The sequence below is a fragment of the Somniosus microcephalus genome, chromosome 12 (assembly GCF_052327205.1).
Source record: "Somniosus microcephalus isolate GS21.2 chromosome 12, FLI_Smic_1.0, whole genome shotgun sequence".
Classification (NCBI taxonomy): Eukaryota; Metazoa; Chordata; class Chondrichthyes; order Squaliformes; family Somniosidae; genus Somniosus; species Somniosus microcephalus.
This window is the reverse complement of record NC_140998.1, coordinates 201,844,536-201,866,311: the sequence shown is the minus strand read 5'-3', so window position 1 is coordinate 201,866,311 and position 21,776 is coordinate 201,844,536. Positions and strand designations below refer to the sequence as shown.

The 21,776-nt window shown below is 45.9% G+C and overlaps 1 protein-coding gene across 2 annotated transcripts in view; it reads left to right on the top strand.

Moving 5' to 3' along the window:
• The window catches only part of LOC147109895 (cell adhesion molecule CEACAM5-like), a 129,688-nt gene that overhangs the window by 45,585 nt on the left and 62,327 nt on the right, over positions 1 to 21,776 (top strand). For both annotated transcript variants that reach the window (XM_086003922.1, XM_086003921.1), the window contains one exon: positions 5,068 to 5,194. In XM_086003922.1, coding sequence (XP_085860048.1) covers positions 5,068 to 5,194 — 127 coding nt within the window. The remainder of the gene's footprint in view (positions 1 to 5,067; positions 5,195 to 21,776) is intronic.

The following is a 21,776-nucleotide window of genomic DNA, read 5'->3' as shown; positions in this document are numbered from 1 at the left end:
ATGCTGTTTTACTACGGTTTCTGTTCTATTGCCTCAGAAACTCAGTAATTTACTGCAAGTTGCACTTTAATTCATGCTTGTAGACTATCTTCTGGACTTCTGTGAGCCCAAAGCGGCTTTAACTTGATCTGCATCCTTGGAAATCACAAACTTGATTATTTCAGCAAGTCTAGATAAATCCTTGCAGTTAGAAACCTGATGCTGAGAATACACACCGAGCCGATTTTGTAGTCAATTACAACAATTTAAGTAAAAACAGAAAATTCTGGCAACCTGAAATAAAAATAACACCTGTAAAGAGAAAAAGTAGAGAAAATAGCTCTGTTCGTTATAAACGCTGATGGACTTCCTGTGGATTTTAAAGATGCTCTTTGTTATTTCAGATTTCTTGCATTAGCTATGCTTTTATTTAAATAGTAGCAATTAATCTGGAATGCACTGCCTGAAAGGGTGGTGGAGGCAGATTCAATAGTGGCTTTCAAAAGGGAATTGGATAAGTACCTGAAGGGAAAAAATTGCAGGGCTACAGGGAAAGGGCAGGGGAGTGGGACTAGCTGAAGTGCTCTTGCAGAGAGCTGGCACGGGCTCGATGGGCTGAATGGCCTCCTCTGCTGTAACCATTCTATGATTCTATAATTGTGACTGATCTGTGTTCTAAAGATCTTAAACAGACATCTTTTGCATTCCTATTTTGTTTGCAAAAATAACTCTTAAAATTGAAAGTTGTGTGAATTTTGTATTTTAATATAAAAAAATTAATAGTTTACACTATGGGTAAGATCATCGGATTGTAATAGAAAGAATGCGCTTATGAGCATGTAAACAATCGCCTAGCTGGTCACATTTAGGGTATTTTTATGGCATTATCTTGTAACAATGATACTTATTTCGTGATTAAAACCAGCTTCTGGCTTGTCTGTAAGTCTCACAATCTCAAATTTGTCGGGGATAATCTCGTAATTAAAAAAAAAACACATATTTCTGGAAGTAAATTTTTACAAAAGCAATCTATGCATAACAAGTTGACCTCAATGTTTTAGTTTACATTTCCTCCAGTAAGTATGCCTAAAGGAGAATCTCAGTTTTGTGTAATCCTGGGGCAGACCAGCAAAATGAATTTTTCGCAAAAATATCTGATTTACCTTTCCTGCCTGATTTATACTAGGCTCGGTTGAACTATTTTGTGTGTTTTAAAGGGAAAAATGCTAAAACTAACCTGTATAACTAGCACTGATGCTTGCCTTTATTCAAATGCTCTGAGAACCAGCAAGGAAATACATCACTTTGAAGTAAAGAACCTCATTATCCAACATTGAGGACTTACCAGTGCAAAGAAATTGATAATTAAGGCTGCAGCCATACATGGGCCTAGAAATTGGATCGCACCTAAATTGGGGCGCAGTTCTGGTGCGGCGCAAGCTACATGAGGCCAGCAGCAGGACCACGGCAAAATTGGTCCACCAGCCAGCTGCAGGTGGCAGTGGCGGCCCCAGAGGCAGTTGTGGGTGGGGCGGCGTTGGGGAAGCTAAATGAACTAGCTTGGACCCCGGCTGAGGTCCTTCGGAGAGTCAGCAGGAGCGGAGCTGATTTAATGTGGGGCAGGGAAGAGCACTCTTGCTCCTCCAGGTTCCACAATAAGGTAATTTAAAAAGTTCAAACTTAACTTTTAGGTGGCAGCCACCAGCGGTTCCTTTAATTTGGTTTGGCTGCCAAGCGCGTAAAGAAATTGACCACAGCAATCACAGTTGAAATTAGCAAAGGAGGTTTCCAACAGGTGTTAATCCTTTTGCAGATGCAAATAGGGGGCTTAGCGCCTGTTTCAGGCATGTGCCAATATGGCGAGCGGCACACTTATGGCGTGGAATGTGCATGCACACATTGCCCGCCATATTGGATCCTTGGGCACTTATTTTACATCTGTAAAATGGGCACAACACAATCCAATTTCTAGGCACCCATTTTTAGCAATTGCTGCCAATTGGTTCCCACTTCCCAGAGACACTAAAGATGGGCACTGTCATTTAATCTTCCAAACTCGTCTGTGTAACCACAGCATCCAATGGTTTTAGACCCAAATGCAGATCTCGGATAGTAATGTAAAGATATCCTTCAGCAGCTCGGGTCCCAAAGGGCAAAATTCATCAGGTTTAAGGAGGATTCAAAAAAACTGATCCCAGAAATGGTTTCCCCATTGTCCATCCTTGCTGGTTAAAGATAAAAATAATTTTAATCCCTTGAAAATTTGCACACTAATCATGTTATGATGGTCAGAGCCTCCACTATTTCCTCCCTTGCTTCTCTTAACAGCCTGGGATACATTTCATCTGGGTCTGGAGATTTATCTACTTTCAAAGGTGCTAAACCCCTTAATATTTCCTCTCTCACTATTTTACCCCATCCAATATTTCAGACTCATCCTTCTTAACTAAAATTCCTGCATCATCCCCCTCTCTTGTGAAGACAGATGCAAAGTATTCATTAAGAACTATACCAACATCCTCCGCCTCCACACACAGGTTACCTTTTTGCTCTCTAATAGGCCCTAATCTTTCCTTAGTTAGCCGCTTTAGGTATTTATAAAACATATTTTGTTTTCTTTGATTTTATTTGCCAATATCTTTTCATGCCCTCTCTTTACTTTCCTAATTTCCTTTTATAATTTCACCCCTGTACTTTCTATACTCCTCTAGGGTTTCTGCAGTATTGAACTCTCGGTATCTGACATAAACTTCCCTTTTTGGCCTTATCCTACCCTATATGCTCCTTGGCATCCAGAGGGCTCCAGATTTGGGAGACTCACCCTTTTTCTTTGTATATTTGCACTGAACCCTCACCATTTCCTCCTTGAATGAATGCCTCCCACTGCTCTGACACTGATTTGCTTTCAAGTAGCTGTTTCTAGTCCACTTTTGCTAAATCACATCTCAGCTTAGTAAAATTGGCCTTTCCCCAATTGAGAGCTTTTACTCCTGGTCTATCTTTGTCCTTTTCCATAACTGCGCTAAATCTAACTGAATTACCACCAAAATGCTCTCCCACTGATACTCCTTCCACCTGCCCAGCTTCATTTCCTAAAACTAAGTCCAGAACTACTCCCTCTCTCTTGTTGGGCTTGCTACATATTGGCTAAAATAAGTTCTCCTGAATTCATTTTAAGAATTCTGTGCCTTCTATACCTTTTACACTGATTTTTATCCCAGTTAATATTTGGGTTGTTGAAATCCTCAACTATTACTGCCCTATTGTTTTTGCACTTCTCAGAAATTTGCCGACATATTTGCACTTCTATCTCCCTCGGACTGTTTGGCGGTCTACCCTTTTTTGTTCCTTAGTTCAACCCATATGATGATCCTTCCAGCATATCATCCCTCCTGACAGCTGCAATTGTAATGATAATATAATAGTGGCATAATATGTAATACTTAATACACTGCACCACATAGATGGACAATGACTATCAATCATAGCTCAATTTCCTGAACTATATGACATTGTATTTACAGCTCAGTAACAGGCCATTCGGCCCAACTGGTCCCTGCCGGTACTTAGGCTCCACATGAGCCTCCTCCCACCCTTCTTCACCTAACCCAATCAACATATCTTATTCTTTTCTCTTATATGATTAAACAAGACATGGGGGTAAGATTTTCAACTTGCCGCTCAGGCATAAAAATGACATAGTGGATCAGTCATAACAACAGCAAATGCTGGAAAAACTCAGCAGGCCAGGCAACATCCATGGAGAGAAAATAGAGTCAACGTTTCGGGTCAAACCCTTTGTCAAGACTGAAGGCCAGGCTGGGAGAGAACAAAAGAGAAGTGAAGTGACATTAAGAGGTATTCAAAACGAGACGAGATGGTGATAGGACTAGTGGAGACAAAAGACGGCTCTAGATTAGGTGTGAAATGCGCTGGCAGAATGGGAGACAGCTGCCATGTGGGAGAGAAAAAAAGGGGGGGGGAAAAAAGGGCCAAAACAAAGGTGTGGATAAAAAATAAGTAAAAATGTAATGGGGGCCGAGGTTATGATCTGAAATTGTTGAACTCGATATTGAGTCCGGAAGGCTGTATAGTGCCCAATCGAAAGATGAGGTGCTGTTCCTCAAGCTTACGTGGAACAATGCAAGAGTCTGAGTACAGTGAGGTCTGAGTGGGAATTGGGCGGTGAATTAAAATGACAGGCGACTGGGAGCTCGGGGTCATCCTGGATCAGTCGCCTGTTAAACAAAATTACCCGATTTTTTTAATTTTTTTTAATTTCCATTGTTAAGTATTCTGGTGGTCACTCATGGGAAGTGTCCTCACACTGGAACAGCTCAATTTAAAAACAGCAGAGAACAACATCAAACCAGCTAGAGGACTGTTAGAGACCAGGCAACCAGGAACTCAATAATTCCAGCCAAAAAAATGCAAATTTCTTAACATGCATCATGGTTTCCCGGGCAGCTTTGAAATACTGCTTTCCACTATTTTCACTCTAGGCAGTCAGGGACATTAATATCGCAGCCTCAGCAAGGGAGATCTTCATCAACATTCCTCCTTGTACAGAAATGGGAGTATTTTGAACAGCAAAAACTCTCCTAGATGCTCTTCATTCATGATTGTCCAATCAAAAGGCACAGCAATAGCCAGCCATACTTTTTTTAAAAAAAGAGCAGTAAGATAATTGATGTGTGCTCCCCTCCCCCATTCTTCATATTTTTTCTTTGTGGTGATTTTCACTTTACAGTATTTCCTATCATGTCCCCTTTTGGTGCCATATGTTGTGACACTTACCTTATATGAATCCCCAAATCAGTTAGATGTGACTTCTGCTGTTGGGTCATGTGTGTCTGCCTCAATGGTGCAAATAAAAGCTGCAGAGCCTACTCATATTGATTCTGTTTTGCAAAGTTATTTAATAATGAGTTGATCCCATCATTTAGCTATGTAGGATTCAATCAATCATTCTTTATATCTCTTGAAATGGAAGCAATAAAATTGAAGAACAAAATTCAATATATTTTGCATTACATTTTGATACTCTACTGTATGGTCATTATGTTCATTATTTTCTTTTTTTTCCAGAACAACCTAAACCTGATAAAAACAAATTATCTGGTGGTGCCATAGCAGGCATAGTGATTGCAGTTCTTGCTATTCTTGCGATCATCATTGGGATAATTGTATGGGTGATCAAGAAGAAAACATACAGGTGAATACATTACATTCAAATTTTACAGACATCTTTATTATTTTTCCCTATAGACATGGCAACCTGAAATTAAATAGATTCATTATACAATTCATTTCTGTTTCGCTTTCCAAATGTCAGAATTTGTAGAGTATGTTTCCAGTTATTTGTTCAATTCTTAATTTATGGTTCGTGTTTTAAACACCACTTAACCTACTGTCTGCATTTATTCATTATCAATTGCTCCCCACAGAATCACTTCCCCCATCTCCCTGCCTTTATTTCCAAACCAAATTCAGTGGTGGAATTTGTGCCCAATTGAACCTTCTGAGCTATGTTCAGGTCAATTTGTGCTGGCACTAAGGTTGTATTAGGGTTATTATGCTTTCTATGATTATAGTTCCATTAAAAACATGTTTCTACTTTGATCTGAATAAGTCTCGCAAGAGAGAGTTTAAATGATTCTTGTTCAGTAGAATTTGTGGATGAGATTTTCCGGGGGGGGTCAGCGGGCACGATTGGTGGTGGGTTGGGTGTTTTTTTCCCCCCCCAGCGGGTCGGGACCCCGCTGCCACGTGCCTTTCCCCGATGTTGGGTCTATCAGCACTAAGCAGACACGACACACAGCGGCAGGTGACCCAATTCAGGAAATTATGACCTTGTTTAGAGATCATTGCTATGTGCAACCAGGCTGTGTTGATTTCCTGGGGAGGCCTCTTCTGCCCATGGGAAGGGAAGAGGACCTCCCTGCGTGCTGTGACTCCCTCCAAAAGCATAAGCAGGGAGTCATGGGAGAGCCTGGGTGCAGCCCTGTGCCTTTGTGCAGTGATTGTCAGTGTTTGTAGCAACTCAATGCTGTAGAACACCAACAGCACAAATGTCAAAATAAATTTGACCATGGTCCCTTTAAGAAAACCGGCTGACGCATTATCAAATGACGTCACCTGATCCGCTTCCTCTAATTGGCTGAGAAACGCGCTGGGCGGGATTAACAAGCCCAATCAAGGTAAATTCATTTCAGACAGTGGGTTGGAGCCAGCAGCGGGGTCGGGACCTGCCACCGACTTTGCCCACCACGAATCTGCTGAGGTCAGCAAAATCGCGGCCTATATGATTTCACACCTGTACTTTGAAGCTACAAGTTTATGTTTGGTTTCCCACTTATGATTACTTTTAATTTTTGTTTAATTCAATCGTTATTTTACCCTAGCACTCAATATGCCAAATCCCTAGTAGCTACATGTGCAGGCTGTGGCCATCACTAATATGAGGCAAAATATATATTTCTTTATCTTAATAGAAGTTGTTAGAGAAAAAATTACAGCACCATAAAAATAGAAATATTTCTTTCTGATGACTTTAACCCCATAAGAACATAGGAACACAGGAGGCCATTCAGCCCCTTGAGCTTGTGCCACCATTCAATTAGATAATGGCTGATCTATACCTTAACTCCATTTACCCTCCATATTCCTTGATACCCTTACTCAACAAAAATCTATTAATCTCAGTCCTGAAATATCCACTTTTCCCAGCATCCACAGCCTTTTGGGAGAGACAATTCCAGATTTCTACTCCTATGTGTAAAAATAGTGCTTCCTGATTTCCCTCCTAAATGGCATAGCTCTAATTTTAAGATGATGTCCCCTCATTCTTGATACCTCCATGATAGGAAATAGTTTTTCTGTATCTAACCTATCGAATCCTTCCAATATTTTAAACACCTCAATCAAACCACCCCCTTAGCTTGTATTCTCTTGAGTATAGAAGATTAAGTTTATGCAACCTGTCCTCGTAATTTAACCCTCTAAGCCCTGGTATCATTCTGACGAATCTGCGCTGCACCCCTTCCAAGGCCAATATATCCTTCCTGAGGTGTGGTGCCAAAACTGATCACAGTTCTCCAGATGGGGTCTGGTCAAGTCTCTATACATGACATTGCACCCTTTCTTAATAGAGCACTCATGCTTGATTGTGGTGCTCAATTCGCACCATTGATCATTTTAGACTTGCGGATAAGTCCTCTGAATTGGAAATATATTTCTCATCTACCATGCCATAAATGGCCACTAGTTTATGCCAAATGGTTTCTTATTATGTTTGCTCACTGTTAGAACTGGTCAGGAATTAGGATGCTCAAAACCCAGTAAAAATATACGTAGCGATCACATAATAAAAATGTAGCTGGGAGTTTTACTGTACCTCTTTCCCAAATCTAAAGAAACAAGGACTTCGAGATGTAAATAGGAACATATAAACAGAAGGAGCCTGTTCCACCATTCAATGAGATTGTGGCTGATCTGTATCTCAATTCCATTTACCTGCCTGTGAGCAACAGTCAAAACAATAATGCTAACCTGTGTGCTGGAGACTGAAATTACAAATTTCTGTTGTCATAGAACTCTCTAGCAATGACAATATCCCAAAGAGAATGTTCTTCGAGGCCAGAGTGTCTTTTATATTGGACTGATGCAAGAGGTTCAAGGGAGACAAATACTGAACTGTGTTAAATACTAGCAGAGGTCTTTTAACGATCTCCTCTGTTACCAGAAGCGCTCTGCCTCTGTCCACAGCTGTCCTGCCTTTTTAGCCACTGGACTATTTCATCAAAGGAGCTCATCAACAATTGCAGAGATGGAGACAATGTTGCACCATTACAAGCATTTCGCAAGATCTGAGATACCATTGACTGCACACATGTAGATCATTGCAAAATAAATAATTGCCTTACCTGACTGGCAGTACTAGGGATGCATAACACTAAAAATAAAGCTAATTAGTCCAATGGCCTATATCTAGCAACAAGGCTTCCAATCTATTAATTGTGTATGTGTCATACACAACAAAAACCTTGCATGTTAAAACACCACTCCTAATGCAGAGGAAGCACCAGTGTCTTTTTGTCCTGAAATTTCATACTCATATTTTATTGTTAAACATGCCCATTTCCTAAACAACCCTTATTAAAGCCCCAGATTTAAAAGAAAGCTATTTAAATACACACACAGTATATATAGATCAGCAGTATTTGTGTTGGTTTGCTTTTTGGTGAGCCTATTTAAAATGGAAACAAAGGAACCTCCTCAGTGGCTGAAAGAGTTCTAATATGGCCTTTGGAGGAATTGGTGTGATGTTTATAATACCTTTTATACTGCAGTGTTTGTGATAGACATTTTTCCATATTTGACTATCACAGAAAGGATCTAGGAATTAATTATCTTTCCCTGTTTGTATTTTAAACAATGATTTAGTACAGGTTTAACCAAAAGCTGAAACCTACCACAGGGAGTGGTTGAGGTGAACAGCATATATGTATTTAAGGGAAAGCTAGATAAGTACATGAGGGAGAAAGGAATAGAAGGATATGTTGATAGGGTGAAATGAAGTACGGTGGGAAGTGGCTCGTGTGGAGTACAAACACCGGTATAAACCTGTTGGGCCAAATGGCCTGTTTTTTTGTGCTGTAAATTCTACGGCTGCAAATTTAATTATGGTGGCGGGTCAGCTGGTTTCTGGGGTCTGGTCCCGCCCCCAGCTGCCTCCGCACTGCAGATGTGATTTACCCTTGATTGGCCTTGTTAAGCCCGCCCTGCCCGGCCAATTAACAGGAAGCGGGTCTGATGACGTCATTTGCTGAGGCGTCATCTTCCGGTTTCCTTAAAGGGACCATGCACAATTTTATTTTGACAGTTGATCTGTCAGTGTTTGACAGCATTGAGGTGCTGCAAACACTGACGATCACTGCACAAATGTGAATACGTGCACCCAGGCTCTCCAATGACTCCCTCCATAGGCTTATGGAGGGAGTCACAGCACGCAGGGAGGTTCTCTTCCCTTCCAGTGCAGAAGAGACCTCCCCAGGACACCAACTTACCTTGAACCTCCACCCAACTCTCTCTATCTACTTTATCACTTCTCCATCTCACTAGCCACCCCTCGCACTCATCCTCATCCTACTGCAAGCATACCAACTAACAACACACAAGGGTAGGCAATTGAGAGGTTTAGCCAATGTCCATGTGAAGTTCCTGGTAATGTGTTGTCATACAGTGTAATATCTTTTTCCAAAAATGCCCCTTATTGGATAGATCTGAGCACACATTGAGAAGTGTCTTACTTAGTTCCAGTGATTGTTCAGTCATAGCTCCATCCCCCCTCCCCCCCGCTATAGTGATGTGTATGTATAGAATGGCTTGGACATTAAAGGGATGCTTCACGGTGTCAACCTGGTGCATCATGTGGCAGCCAGGGTTTACAGCATCAAGCGAAGAAAATCTGGCCACGGTGATGCCATCGCTGGCCTCCCGGCAAGCAATTTTATCAGGGGCTGATGCGCTGGCCGCGATCTTACCTGAGGAGGCACATTGGGAGCGGGACTGCTGGTTTCCGGGTTCTAGTCCCGCCTCCAGCGACGTCTGACGAACAAACACTATTTTCCCCTGATTGGCCTTGTTAAGCCCACCCTATTAAGGGAAAGTCGGTGTCAGATGATGTCAGTGCATGACGCTTCATCTAACTGTTTTGTTAAAGGGACAGGCCCCATAAATTTTAAGATGAATTGTGTTTGACAGCATTGAGGTGCTGTGAAACACTGACAATCACTGTCCAAAGGTGAGCCCTTGCACCCAGGCTCACCAACGACTCTCTCCTTCGGAGAAAACAGATGGCAGCTGCATGTGAGATTGCAAAAGCCATCTGTCAATTCTCCCAATCAGGTGAGGCTTCACAGAAACATCAAATCTTGTCACCTGCAGATACATTTAAACAGAATAAAAATATTTCTCACTACATTCTCTCACCTGTCATACTTGCCTGTGCACCATCATGCCCATCACACTACCTCTGCAGCTGTCATTTGCACACTTACACTGCAGCAGGACAAACAGATCGCCTCGCTGACCCTGGCGGGGTTTCCCGCCATCAGGAAGGCCACATCAGCAGGCGGCAAATGGGGCAAAGCCTCTTAACTGCCTCTTAACTACCTGTTAATTGGCTCTAATCCCCTTCCCGCTGCCAGCAGATGGGCTGGGACCCGCTTCCCATTTTCCCAGCAGACCTGCCTCCAAACCCGCCTCCTCGGGGCTGGTAAAATCCAGCCCCCTGTGTCCAGTGCAGCATCAGGTGGGTGAGGAGGAGGTTGGCATGTTGGTGCTGCTGTTGTGGCTGGTTGTGTTGATGCCGCGGCTGTTCTTCCTCTCATCCTGGTCATCAGGTTCGGAGGATGTAAATGGTTCCCATCCCATTGCTATAGATTTCAGTTGAAGCAAGAAGTTTGCAAGCGCACACTCAAAAGTGACCAAAAATTATTCCAATCAGGTAACACTGCAGATGGGTGTCAGCTTGAACAGTCACAAGGTCAGCAGATTTGCAAAATCTTATCCTAAACCTCCAACAACAAAGTTGTTGAATTTGAATGTCAGCCATGTTACAGGAGTGCTTTTAAAGTGCTGCACCAATGACTACAAATCATATCCTCGAGAAACTCCTCTCCTTGCAGCTGGCCTGTTTCTGACAAGACGGGAAACAGGAGCCAGAAGCACGAAAATTGGGAAACCACTCTAAAAATAGGATTAGCAAGGCAGTTAACAGGCTCTCAACTGCCTTAACTACCTGTCCCACCAGTTCCCGTCGGGTCAGTATAGGAGCGGCTAACCCGACACTGACAAAAATCACGTGGGGGCGGGATGGAGACGGGTTGGCAGTCTCAAACCATTTTTTCCGATTTTCGCTGCCAACCCGCCTCCAAACCTGCCGCCTCGGGGCTATTCAAATCAAGCCCTATGTAATTCTGTGAAGCCATTTAGAGAAAAGGTTCATTTGTTAATGGACCAGGCATTGAAAATATGCATTAAAGCTGCCAGGTGATCTGGTTTGTGGAATGTTACAGATTATAATCTATTTCAAACTGAGACAATGAGTGTTGATTGTTTCATCGCAGGCCCATTAAGCCAAAATGGTCCCTATTTATTTTGAGTAGCAGGAGATGGTTTCTTTAAACCCACAACCAAAAGGGGAAGGAGGTAGCTGGCTTTACTGACGGACCTGCTGGTGAATCACTGGGCTGATTTTGCCGGTGTTCAGAGGGTGGGTTTGGAGGCGGGTCTGCTGTCGATCAAAAAGATCCCGCCTCCTTCTCAGTTTCCCAAGTGCCTTTTATATCTGCACTTTGCAGACACGGCATGAAGCGGCAGGTTATTCAATTGTGCTTGTTAGGAGGGTGTTTAAAGTAATTAAATCCCCATTTTTCCAGTTCAAAGCATTTTGCCAAGTTTTCCACAAGGTTCCCGTTGCTTGGGGATCACGCCAGATAAGTATGTCGGGTTCTGAACAACTCTTCATTTCTTTCAGTAGGTGACAGCTGCAAAAGTGGTTTAAAACCTGCCATTTTACAGCTGGTCAGTTTCCAATCTCGGAAGCTTCACCCTTCAGTGTTTAGAACCCACTTTTGAGCTTTATGCACTTTTGAAGTGTTTGGAGTAATCTCTCTATCCACTGTCACCTCCTTGGATCAACCTATCTCAACATTGACATTACTTCTGTTATCTCAACCTCATCTGCCATCTATTCCATCAGCATCGGTGCCCTTGAGAACATCTCACCTTGGTCCTCAGAGTCCCAAAACGATCAGCCCCAACACCAGCATCACCGGGTGCACCAGAGCATCAACACCAACCTTCTCATTCAACTGATGCTGCACTGGACACGGGGCATCATCACCCATGCACATTGTTGCTCGGGACACCAGTGATGGACTCACCATGTCCAGATTAGCTTCACTTAACACTGTACACCCTGGCTGCCACATGATGCACCAAGTTGGCACCACTCCACACCAGCACCATAAAGCATCCCTACAATGTCCAAGCCATTCCTTTTATGCTCCTCACCATTGTGGGGGCGGTGGGGAACGTTATGTCTCACCATTCACTACAACTCACCAAGCCACTTCCAAAGGTGCACACAAATTTGTACAAGAAGACAAGTGTTGAAAATAAAGATTTAAATCTTTGACAGCACATTAACAGAAACTTCACATGAACAATGGCTAAAACACCCAAGTGCCTCCCCTTGGGTGTTGTTAGTTGGTATGATTGGACTAGGATGAGGGTGAGTGTGAGGGGTGGCTAGTGAGATGGAGAAGTGATAATGTAGATAGAGAGGGATGGGTGGAAGTGCAAGGTAAGTTGGTGTGAGTAAGGATGTGCAGGACTAGGGTAGGGAAGGCAGAGTGATGGGGATGTGATGGGTGGCACAGCAGGGTGAGGTTGAGTGTAGCTTTGCAGTAATGTTTCGTGATCTACTGAGATCATTGAAAGGTTTGCGCCACTGCAGCCTGGTCCTCCTGACCACATCCCTGCTCGTGTCCGCCTGTGCAATGTGCAACCAGGCTGTGTTGATCTCCTAGGGAGGTCTCTTCCACCCATGGGATGGAAAGAGACCTCCCTAGCATGCTGTGACTCCCTCCATATGCTTATGGGAGAGCATTTGAGTCATGGGAGGGCCTGGGTGCAGCCGTGCACCTCTGTGCAGTGCTTGTTAGTGTTTGCAGCACCTCAATGCTGTAAAACACTGACAGCAGAACTGTCAAAATCAATTTACGCATGGTCCCTTTGAGGAACCTGGTTGATGACGCGTCATCAAGTGACGTCATCAGATCCGCTTCCTTCAATTGGCCAAGAAATGCGCTGGGCAGGCTTAACAAACCCAATCATCGTAAAATTCATTTCACAGAGCGGGCTGGAGCCAGCACCGGTGTCACAACCCGCCACCAACCCTGGCCGCAACGGACCCGCCTTGATAGGTGAAATCGCAGCTGCCGAGTGGGTAAAAAGTCAAAAGGACTTGCTGGGAATATGGGGGGGTGGTGAGATTTGGACAAAGTGACACATAGACAGGCAGTCAGCAAGTTAGGTTTGAGAACAAAGCTTGGCCTAGCAAGGGGAAACTCGCATCAAGCCTAGAGCCATTCACAATCAGAAGACTGACCAGCAAAAGATAAAGTATAGGTATCTATGAGAAGCAAGTGTTTTGCAGGAGGAAGGAATAAGAGTGGAAGAGGTTGATATTTCTGATATGTGCCAAGTACCTGGTAGATTGTACTGTTGGTTCTCCTTGCTGTGTAAAATTCCGTAAGCATCTGCCTTCTCCCACATCTGTTTCCAGGACCTGCTATACTGTAGAAAGTGTGTACTGCAATTCTCAGTGGAGAGTACCCTGGAGTGCTAAACAGGGCAAACTCCTAGTAAACCACAATCCACTCTGCTATTTTACCACAGTCTCTGTTTTATACTTCCATATTGGCCCGGATTTTGCAATCAGCGGCGAACAAACGGCACTCTCCGTTCATTACGCTTACAGCTACCCACAGACATTTAGTGGGCTTGCAACTTACAGTAATTAGAAATCCATTTCAATGCAGTGCCTTCTACAGGGGATCTGGGACTTGTGTGAGCAGGACAAGTAACAGCGTGTCTCTTCAACCAATCAGATTGAAGAAGCCTCACTGAGGCACGCAGAGTCTCAACCAGGAAGTATCAGTTAAAATAAGTAATTCAATGTAAAATCATGTACAGAAAGCAAAATAAAGAGATGGAAATAAAGATGAAATTAAGAGAGACAGATAAAAGAGATAGAAAGAAAAAGTTTTTTTTTTTAATTTAAAATGTTGTTTTAAATCTCCAACAATAATTAAAATCTGAAAGAATGAGACTCCACACTTGTAAAAGTAAATTTTTAGTGCCAGAGATGTTTGGTAGTAATTAAGATTTATCATGCCGTTAAAAATTCACTTACACTTGAAAGAAAGAAAGACTTACATTTATATAGCACCTTTCATGACCACCGGACGTCTCAAAGCACTTTACAGCCAATTAAGTACTTTTGGAGTGTAGTCACTGTTGTACTGTGGGAAAATGGACAAACTCTAACTTTTTCTGGCGTGGTTAGTGGGTATCTAGTGGGTAAGTACCGCAACTTCATGACCTTCATGTGTTTTAATGCTGAAATGATCGGTGAGGTACCAGCGTAGCGAAGCTTGTGGAGGAGCAGGGTAAATCGGACAGCAACTGCCTGATTTCTGTGTTTTACCACACGTGCTAACGCTGGAAGTTGCTGTCCGATTTACTCCATAATAACGGTGAGCGCTGATGGCTTCACCATTATTCCTAATGCAAAATCCGGGCCATTATGTTTTCTGTCATGTCAATCTTGCACATTAGTTCTCACCCCCAACTCGTCATACAGCCTTTTCAAAGGCTGAAAACTGATGTGCCATTTCAAGCCTTGAAAAAGGCTCAAAAGATTTTATCCACATTTTTGTAGCCATAAAGGTAATTTTTATCAGCCCTTTTGCAGATTTATCCCACTCTCTCCAGTACTCAATGTGCAGACTGACCAGACCACTGTACAGGAGCACAAGAACAGAAATAATGTGCGAATTCCATCACCTCCAAATGATACAATATCCTGACTTGGTCATATCACTGTCACTGAGTCGCTATCCTGTAGTTCCCTACCGAACGTCATTGTGGGGTAACATCAGTGCAAGGACTGCAGCAGTTCAAGGAGAAGGCCCATTGCCTTTGCAGGCAACTAGGGATGGGCAATAAGTGCAGCCTTGCCAGCATCACACAGATTAAGAACAAATAAAGTTCTGGTCACCAAGAAACCAGAAATAGTTCAAGCATTGGAAGGTGTTCCCTGGTATCTTTGATATGAGGAAAGGGTGGAGAAATGTTTTTTTGGACTTGAAAGGAGACATCAGCAAGGTGTGATCTTATAGAGGTATACAAAATAATTAAGGTAATGGAAAAGGTAAATCTGCAACACTACCTTAAATTAAATTTGAAATTAGAGCAAGGGAACACAAAGAAAGGAGGGAGAGAGAAAACAGGGAACTGTAGGCCAGTTAGCTTGACATCAGTAGTAGGGAAAATGCTAGAATCCATTATTAAGGAAGTGGTAACAGGGCACTTTGAAAATCATAATATGATTAGGCAGAGTCAGCATGATTTTATGAAAGGGAATGAGGGCTAGATTTTCAGTATAGACAGTTTTGGCGCGCTAACCTTAGCGCCCGCCCGAAGTTAGCGCCCGCCCCAAAGTAGCGCCCCGTTGCCGGAAATTCAGTGGCTTCGCCCTAAGAGGTTGGTGGAGCGCTAAAAGGGGCGTTCCACTACTATCTTTAGGCGCTAAGCCGGCGGTGCAGAGCGCAGCGCCCGAGCTCGGGCGCAGTGCACGGCAGACACTCTGGTGCCAGTGAGCTCTTAAAGGGGAAGGGTGCATGTGTTTTTTGAGGAGGAGGAGGAGGAGGAGGAGGTGGTGGTGGTGGCCGGAAACATAAATACACCGTTCACAACAACACACTGGATCCTTCCACACAACACATGCAGACTGCCGTTTATAGTGCAGGAGGAGTGCCCTTTAATTTGCGCTCCCCAGGGTGTGTTGCGTTCCATTTTACAAACGCTCTGGACGCCAGCCGCAGAATGGGGCGGTCCGACTGAAGTTTGGATTCGGGGCGGCCAAAGGGCGTTGCACGAGGATGTGACGTCATTTTCTGCGCGCGCATCCGGGCGGCCGCTAAACTTTGCGCCGGCGCTAACGGGCAACTTAATTTGGGGCGGGGTGCAAACTGCGCTGCGCCCGGGCGCTACACGAATAGCACCCGAAAATCACTTCTCTTAAGGCGCTAACTGCTGGCGCAAGCAACTGAAAATCTAGCCCATAGTGTTTAACAAATTTATTAGTTTTTTGAGGATGTAACTAGCAGGGTAGATAAAGGGGAACCAGTAGACGTAGTATATTTCGATTTCCAAAAGGCATTCGATAAGGTGCCACATAAAAGGTTGCTACACAAGATAAGGGGTCAGGGGTAGTATATTAGCACAGATAGAGGATTGGTTAACGGACAGAAAACAGAGAGTAGTGTTAAACGGGTCATTTTCCAGTTGGCAGGCTGTAAATAGTAGGGTGCCGCAAGGATCAGTGCTTGGGCCTCAGCTATCTATCTATCTATATATATATAAAGCGGCCGATCTGTCTGTCTGTCCTTCTGTCTGTCTGTCCTCGGGTGTGCGTCTGTCCGGCTATGCGCTCGAAAGTTATACCGCGTACCTACGCGCGCGTTACCTCTGAAGAAAGCTTACGCTTCCGGGACGCTGGTAAGCGTATTTACTTTTCGGTCGGACGAAAATTGTTCGCGCCTTATGCGAAAAACCTTCAAAATTAAACTCATTATCTGCTAGCATTGATTGACTCACGTCAAGGTTCGACCAATCCTGTGCCGTCACGATTGACCAATCCTACAGTACGGTCCCCTGATGGTTGGCCAATTGGTGTGTGTGTGTGTGTGTGGGCGGGACTAATCGTTTTCATCTCGGGGATGTGGCAGCCATTGTTTCAGTGCCATGACTTCAGCTTCCAGCTAAAACTACTTTGAAAGTTAGTATCTCTTTTAAAAATAATATAAGATTTACCAAAAACGTTTTATAAGTACTTTCACTTTCATCTTTCAAGGTATTAAGTGTGTGTGTGGGCGGGACTAATCGTTTTCATCTCAGGGATCTGCCAGCCATTCTTTCACTGGTTGCAGCTCAAACTACTCTCCTTATCCAGCTTTCAAAAAGTTAGTTTCTCTTTTAAAAATAACATAAGATTTACCAAAAATGTTTTATAAGTACTTTCACTTTCATCTTTCAAGGTATTAAAAGGTAGAAATGTTGCCCGGCAGCAGATTCACAAAGGGACACAGACAGGGCCCTAAAGCCTGGGACTCGATTTAAAATGTTGCCCAGCACCAGATTCACAAAGGGACACAGACAGGGCCCCAAAGCCTGGCACTCGATTTAAACCGCCCGCCCCAAAACAGCCCTGGCAACGCCGGGCTCCCCCTCAGCAATTTACAATATATATTAATGACTTAGATGAAGGGACCGAGTGCAATGTATCCAAGTTTGCTGATGATACAAAACTAGGTGGGAAAGTAAGCTGTGAGGAGGCCACCAAGAGCCTGCAAAGGGATTTAGGCAGGTTAAGTAAAAGGGCAATAAGGTGGCAGATGGAGGATAATGAAAGGAAATGTGAAGTTATTCACATTGGTAGGAAGAATAGAAAAACAGAATATTTTTCAAATGGTGAGAAACCATTAAACGTTGGTGTTCAGAGAGATTTACATGTCCTCGTACAGGAAACACATAAAGTTAGCGTGTACCTACAGCAAGCAATTAGGAAGGCAAATGGCATGTTGGCCTTTATTGCAAGGGGGTTGGAGTATAAGAGTAAGGAAGTCTTACTCCTTAAGTGAGACCACACCTGGAGTACTGTGCACAGTTTTGGTCTCCTTATCTGAGAAAGGACATACATGCCTTACAGGCAGCGCAATGAAGGTTCACTTGATTGATCTCTGGATGAGAGGGCTGTCCTATGAGGAGCGATTGAGTAGATTGGCCCTATAATCTCTGGAGTTTAGAAGAATGAGAGGTGATCTCATTGAAACATATAAAATTCTGAGGGGGATTGAAAGGGTAGATGCTGAGAGGTTGTTTTCCTCCTGGCTGGAGAGTCCAGAATTAGGGAGCATAGTCTCAGGATATGGGGTCAGCCATTTAAGACTGAGATGAGGAGGAATTTCTTCACTCAGAGGGTGGTGAATCTTTGGAATTCTCTGCCCCAGAGGGCTGTGGATGCTGAGTCTGAGTATATTCAAGGCTGAGATCGATAGATGTTTTGACTCTTGGGGGAATCAAGTGTTATGGGGATTGGGCGGGAAAGTGGAGTTGAGGTCTAAGATCAGCCATGATCTTATTGATGGTGTTTGCTTCTTCCACGCTGGCTTTAGGAAAATTAAAAATTAAAATCCCTCCTGCACGACTATGGCATATGTTGGACACTAGGGACGATCGCATATCCCCTGTATCTATTGTTGCTACAGCACCAATGTCAGAAAATACATCAGATGATATAATTCTGTCATTTGCATATGTTTACATTAATGTAAATATCTAGGTTGTGGAATTCTCTGCCTGAATCAATTACAGATGAAAATAGTCAGAGAGGATATGGAGGCTCCAATCGCAACTTTTGAATTTGCAAATTGTACCACAGGACTGGAATATAGTCACTTGCACCCTTGTTCAAGAAAAGGGAGAAGAATAACTATAGACCAGTTAGTTGATCATCAGCTGTGGGCAAACTCTAAGAATCTATAATTCAAGATGAAATTAATAAACATGAATAGATTTTGACTGATTGGAGACCTAAAAAGAATGCAGTAGATGTAGACCTAAAAAGAATACAGTAGATGTAGTGTTTGAGTTTTCAGAAGCTTTTCAATAAGAGACTTCTGAAAAATTTAAGGCTTATGGTATAAAAGGGAATTTAGCAGCATGAAACAAAGATAAATAAATATATGTTGCTTGAACTGGAGATAGGTTGCACACCCTTGGGGTCAGTGCTGGGTCCACTTTTGTTCTCGGTATATATAGACTGTAGTATAAGGAACACAATCTCTAAATTTGCTGATTGAAAAAAGTAAAAGTGAAAAGAGTGCAGAGGAAATGCAGTGGGTGTGGTATACGTGGACTTTCAGAAAGCCTCTGACAAGGCACCACACAGCAGACTATTACAGATTAAGGGATATGAAATTAGGGGAGAGGATAGCAAATTGGATTAAAACAGGTTAGAAGGGAGAAAGAGAGTAGGAGTGAAGGGCAATTTCTGAAAGTGATTGGAAGTGGGTAATGGTGACACAAGTGGTGTTCTGGGATCGCTTTTGTTCACTGTTAAATGATTTCGCTATAGCACTATAAAGCAGTGTCCAATTTTTATACAATACTAAAATACCAACCATAGTAAATCATTGAGGACCAAATAAATCTGCAAGACGATAGTTATAAGATGGTGGGATGGGGAAAAAAATGGCAGATGGAATTCAATGTCAGTAAATGTGAGGCAGTACATTTTTGTACAAAATAAGTAAAATTTTATACTTTGAATGGGGGAAGGCTGGGTGATGTGGATGAGCAGAAGGATTTGGGTGTTAACGTTCACAAGACATTAAAAGCAGTGCCTCCAATGGATAAGGCCATAAAAAAGCCAATGGAACACTGGGTTTTATGGCAAGACGTACAATATATAAAAGTACTAGCAGGGGGTGCCCGGCAGTGCCGAGGCTTTTTCGAGGGCATGTTGTTGTTGGAAGAGAGAGAGCGAGTGAGTGGGGGGGGGGGGGGAAGAGAGAGAGAGAGAGAGCGAGTGGGGGGGGGGGAAGAGAGAGAGAGAGAGAGAGCGGGGGGGGGAGAGAGAGAGAGAGAGCGGGGGGGGAGAGAGAGAGAGAGAGAGAGAGTGCGGGGGGGGAGAGAGAGAGAGAGCGGGGGGGAGAGAGAGAGAGAGCGGGGGGGGAGAGAGAGAGAGAGAGCGGGGGGGGAGAGAGAGAGAGCGGGGGGGGAGAGAGAGAGAGAGAGAGCGGGGGGGGAAGAGAGCGAGACAGCGGGGGGGGGGAGAGAGAGAGAGAGCGGGGGGGGAGAGAGAGAGAGAGCGGGGGGGGGGGAGAGAGAGAGAGAGAGCGGGGGGGGGGAGAGAGAGAGAGAGCGGGGGGAGAGAGAGAGAGAGCGGGGGGGGGGAGAGAGAGAGAGAGCGGGGGGGGGAAGAGAGAGAGAGAGCGGGGGGGGAGAGAGAGAGAGAGCGGGGGGGGGAGAGAGAGAGAGAGAGCGGGGGGGGAGAGAGAGAGCGGGGGGGGGCGAGAGAGAGAGCGGGGGGGGAGAGAGAGAGAGAGCGGGGGGGGAGAGAGAGAGAGAGCGGGGGGGGGAGAGAGAGAGAGAGCGGGGGGGGGGAGAGAGAGAGAGAGAGCGGGGGGGGAGAGAGAGAGAGAGCGGGGGGGAAGAGAGAGAGAGAGAGCGGGGGGGGAAGAGAGAGAGAGAGAGCGGGGGGGGAAGAGAGAGAGAGAGAGCGGGGGGGGAAAGAGAGAGAGAGAGAGAGCGGGGGGGGAAGAGAGAGAGAGCGGGGGGGGAAGAGAGAGAGAGCGGGGGGGGAAGAGAGAGAGAGCGGGGGGGGGAAGAGAGAGAGAGCGGGGGGGGGGAAGAGAGAGAGAGCGGGGGGGGAAGAGAGAGAGAGCGGGGGGGGGAAGAGAGAGAGAGCGGGGGGGAAAGAGAGAGAGAGCGGGGGGGGAAAGAGAGAGAGAGCGGGGGGGGAAAGAGAGAGAGAGCGGGGGGGGAAGAGAGAGAGAGCGGGGGGGGGAAGAGAGAGAGAGCGGGGGGGGGAAGAGAGAGAGAGCGGGGGGGGGAAGAGAGAGAGAGCGGGGGGGGGAAGAGAGAGAGAGCGGGGGGGGGAAGAGAGAGAGAGCGGGGGGGGAAGAGAGAGAGAGCGGGGGGGGAAGAGAGAGAGAGCGGGGGGGGAAGAGAGAGAGAGCGGGGGGGGAAGAGAGAGAGAGCGGGGGGGGAAGAGAGAGAGAGCGGGGGGGGAAGAGAGAGAGAGCGGGGGGGGGAAGAGAGAGAGAGAGCGGGGGGGGGAAGAGAGAGAGAGCGGGGGGGGGAAGAGAGAGAGAGCGGGGGGGGGAAGAGAGAGAGAGCGGGGGGGGGAAGAGAGAGCGGGGGGGGGGAAGAGAGAGAGAGCGGGGGGGGGAAAGAGAGAGAGAGCGGGGGGGGAAGAGAGAGAGAGAGCGGCGGGGGAAGAGAGAGAGAGAGAGAGAGCGGGGGGGGAAGAGAGAGAGAGAGAGCGGGGGGGGAAGAGAGAGAGAGAGAGAGCGGGGGGGGAGAGAGAGAGAGAGCGGGGGGGGAAGAGAGAGAGAGAGCGGCGGGGGAAGAGAGAGAGAGAGAGAGAGCGGGGGGGGGGCGAGAGAGAGAGCGGGGGGGGAGAGAGAGAGAGAGCGGGGGGGAGAGAGAGAGAGAGCGGGGGGGGGAGAGAGAGAGAGAGCGGGGGGGGGGAGAGAGAGAGAGAGAGCGGGGGGGGAGAGAGAGAGAGAGCGGGGGGGAAGAGAGAGAGAGAGAGCGGGGGGGAAGAGAGAGAGAGAGAGCGGGGGGGGAAGAGAGAGAGAGAGAGCGGGGGGGAAGAGAGAGAGAGAGAGCGGGGGGGGAAGAGAGAGAGAGAGAGAGCGGGGGGGGAGAGAGAGAGAGAGCGGGGGGGGAAGAGAGAGAGAGAGCGGCGGGGGAAGAGAGAGAGAGAGAGAGAGCGGGGGGGGGGCGAGAGAGAGAGCGGGGGGGGAGAGAGAGAGAGAGCGGGGGGGAGAGAGAGAGAGAGCGGGGGGGGGAGAGAGAGAGAGAGCGGGGGGGGGGAGAGAGAGAGAGAGAGCGGGGGGGGAGAGAGAGAGAGAGCGGGGGGGAAGAGAGAGAGAGAGAGCGGGGGGGAAGAGAGAGAGAGAGAGCGGGGGGGGAAGAGAGAGAGAGAGAGCGGGGGGGAAGAGAGAGAGAGAGAGCGGGGGGGGAAAGAGAGAGAGAGAGAGAGCGGGGGGGGGAAGAGAGAGAGAGCGGGGGGGGAAGAGAGAGAGAGCGGGGGGGGAAGAGAGAGAGAGCGGGGGGGGGAAGAGAGAGAGAGCGGGGGGGGGGAAGAGAGAGAGAGCGGGGGGGGAAGAGAGAGAGAGCGGGGGGGGGGAAGAGAGAGAGAGCGGGGG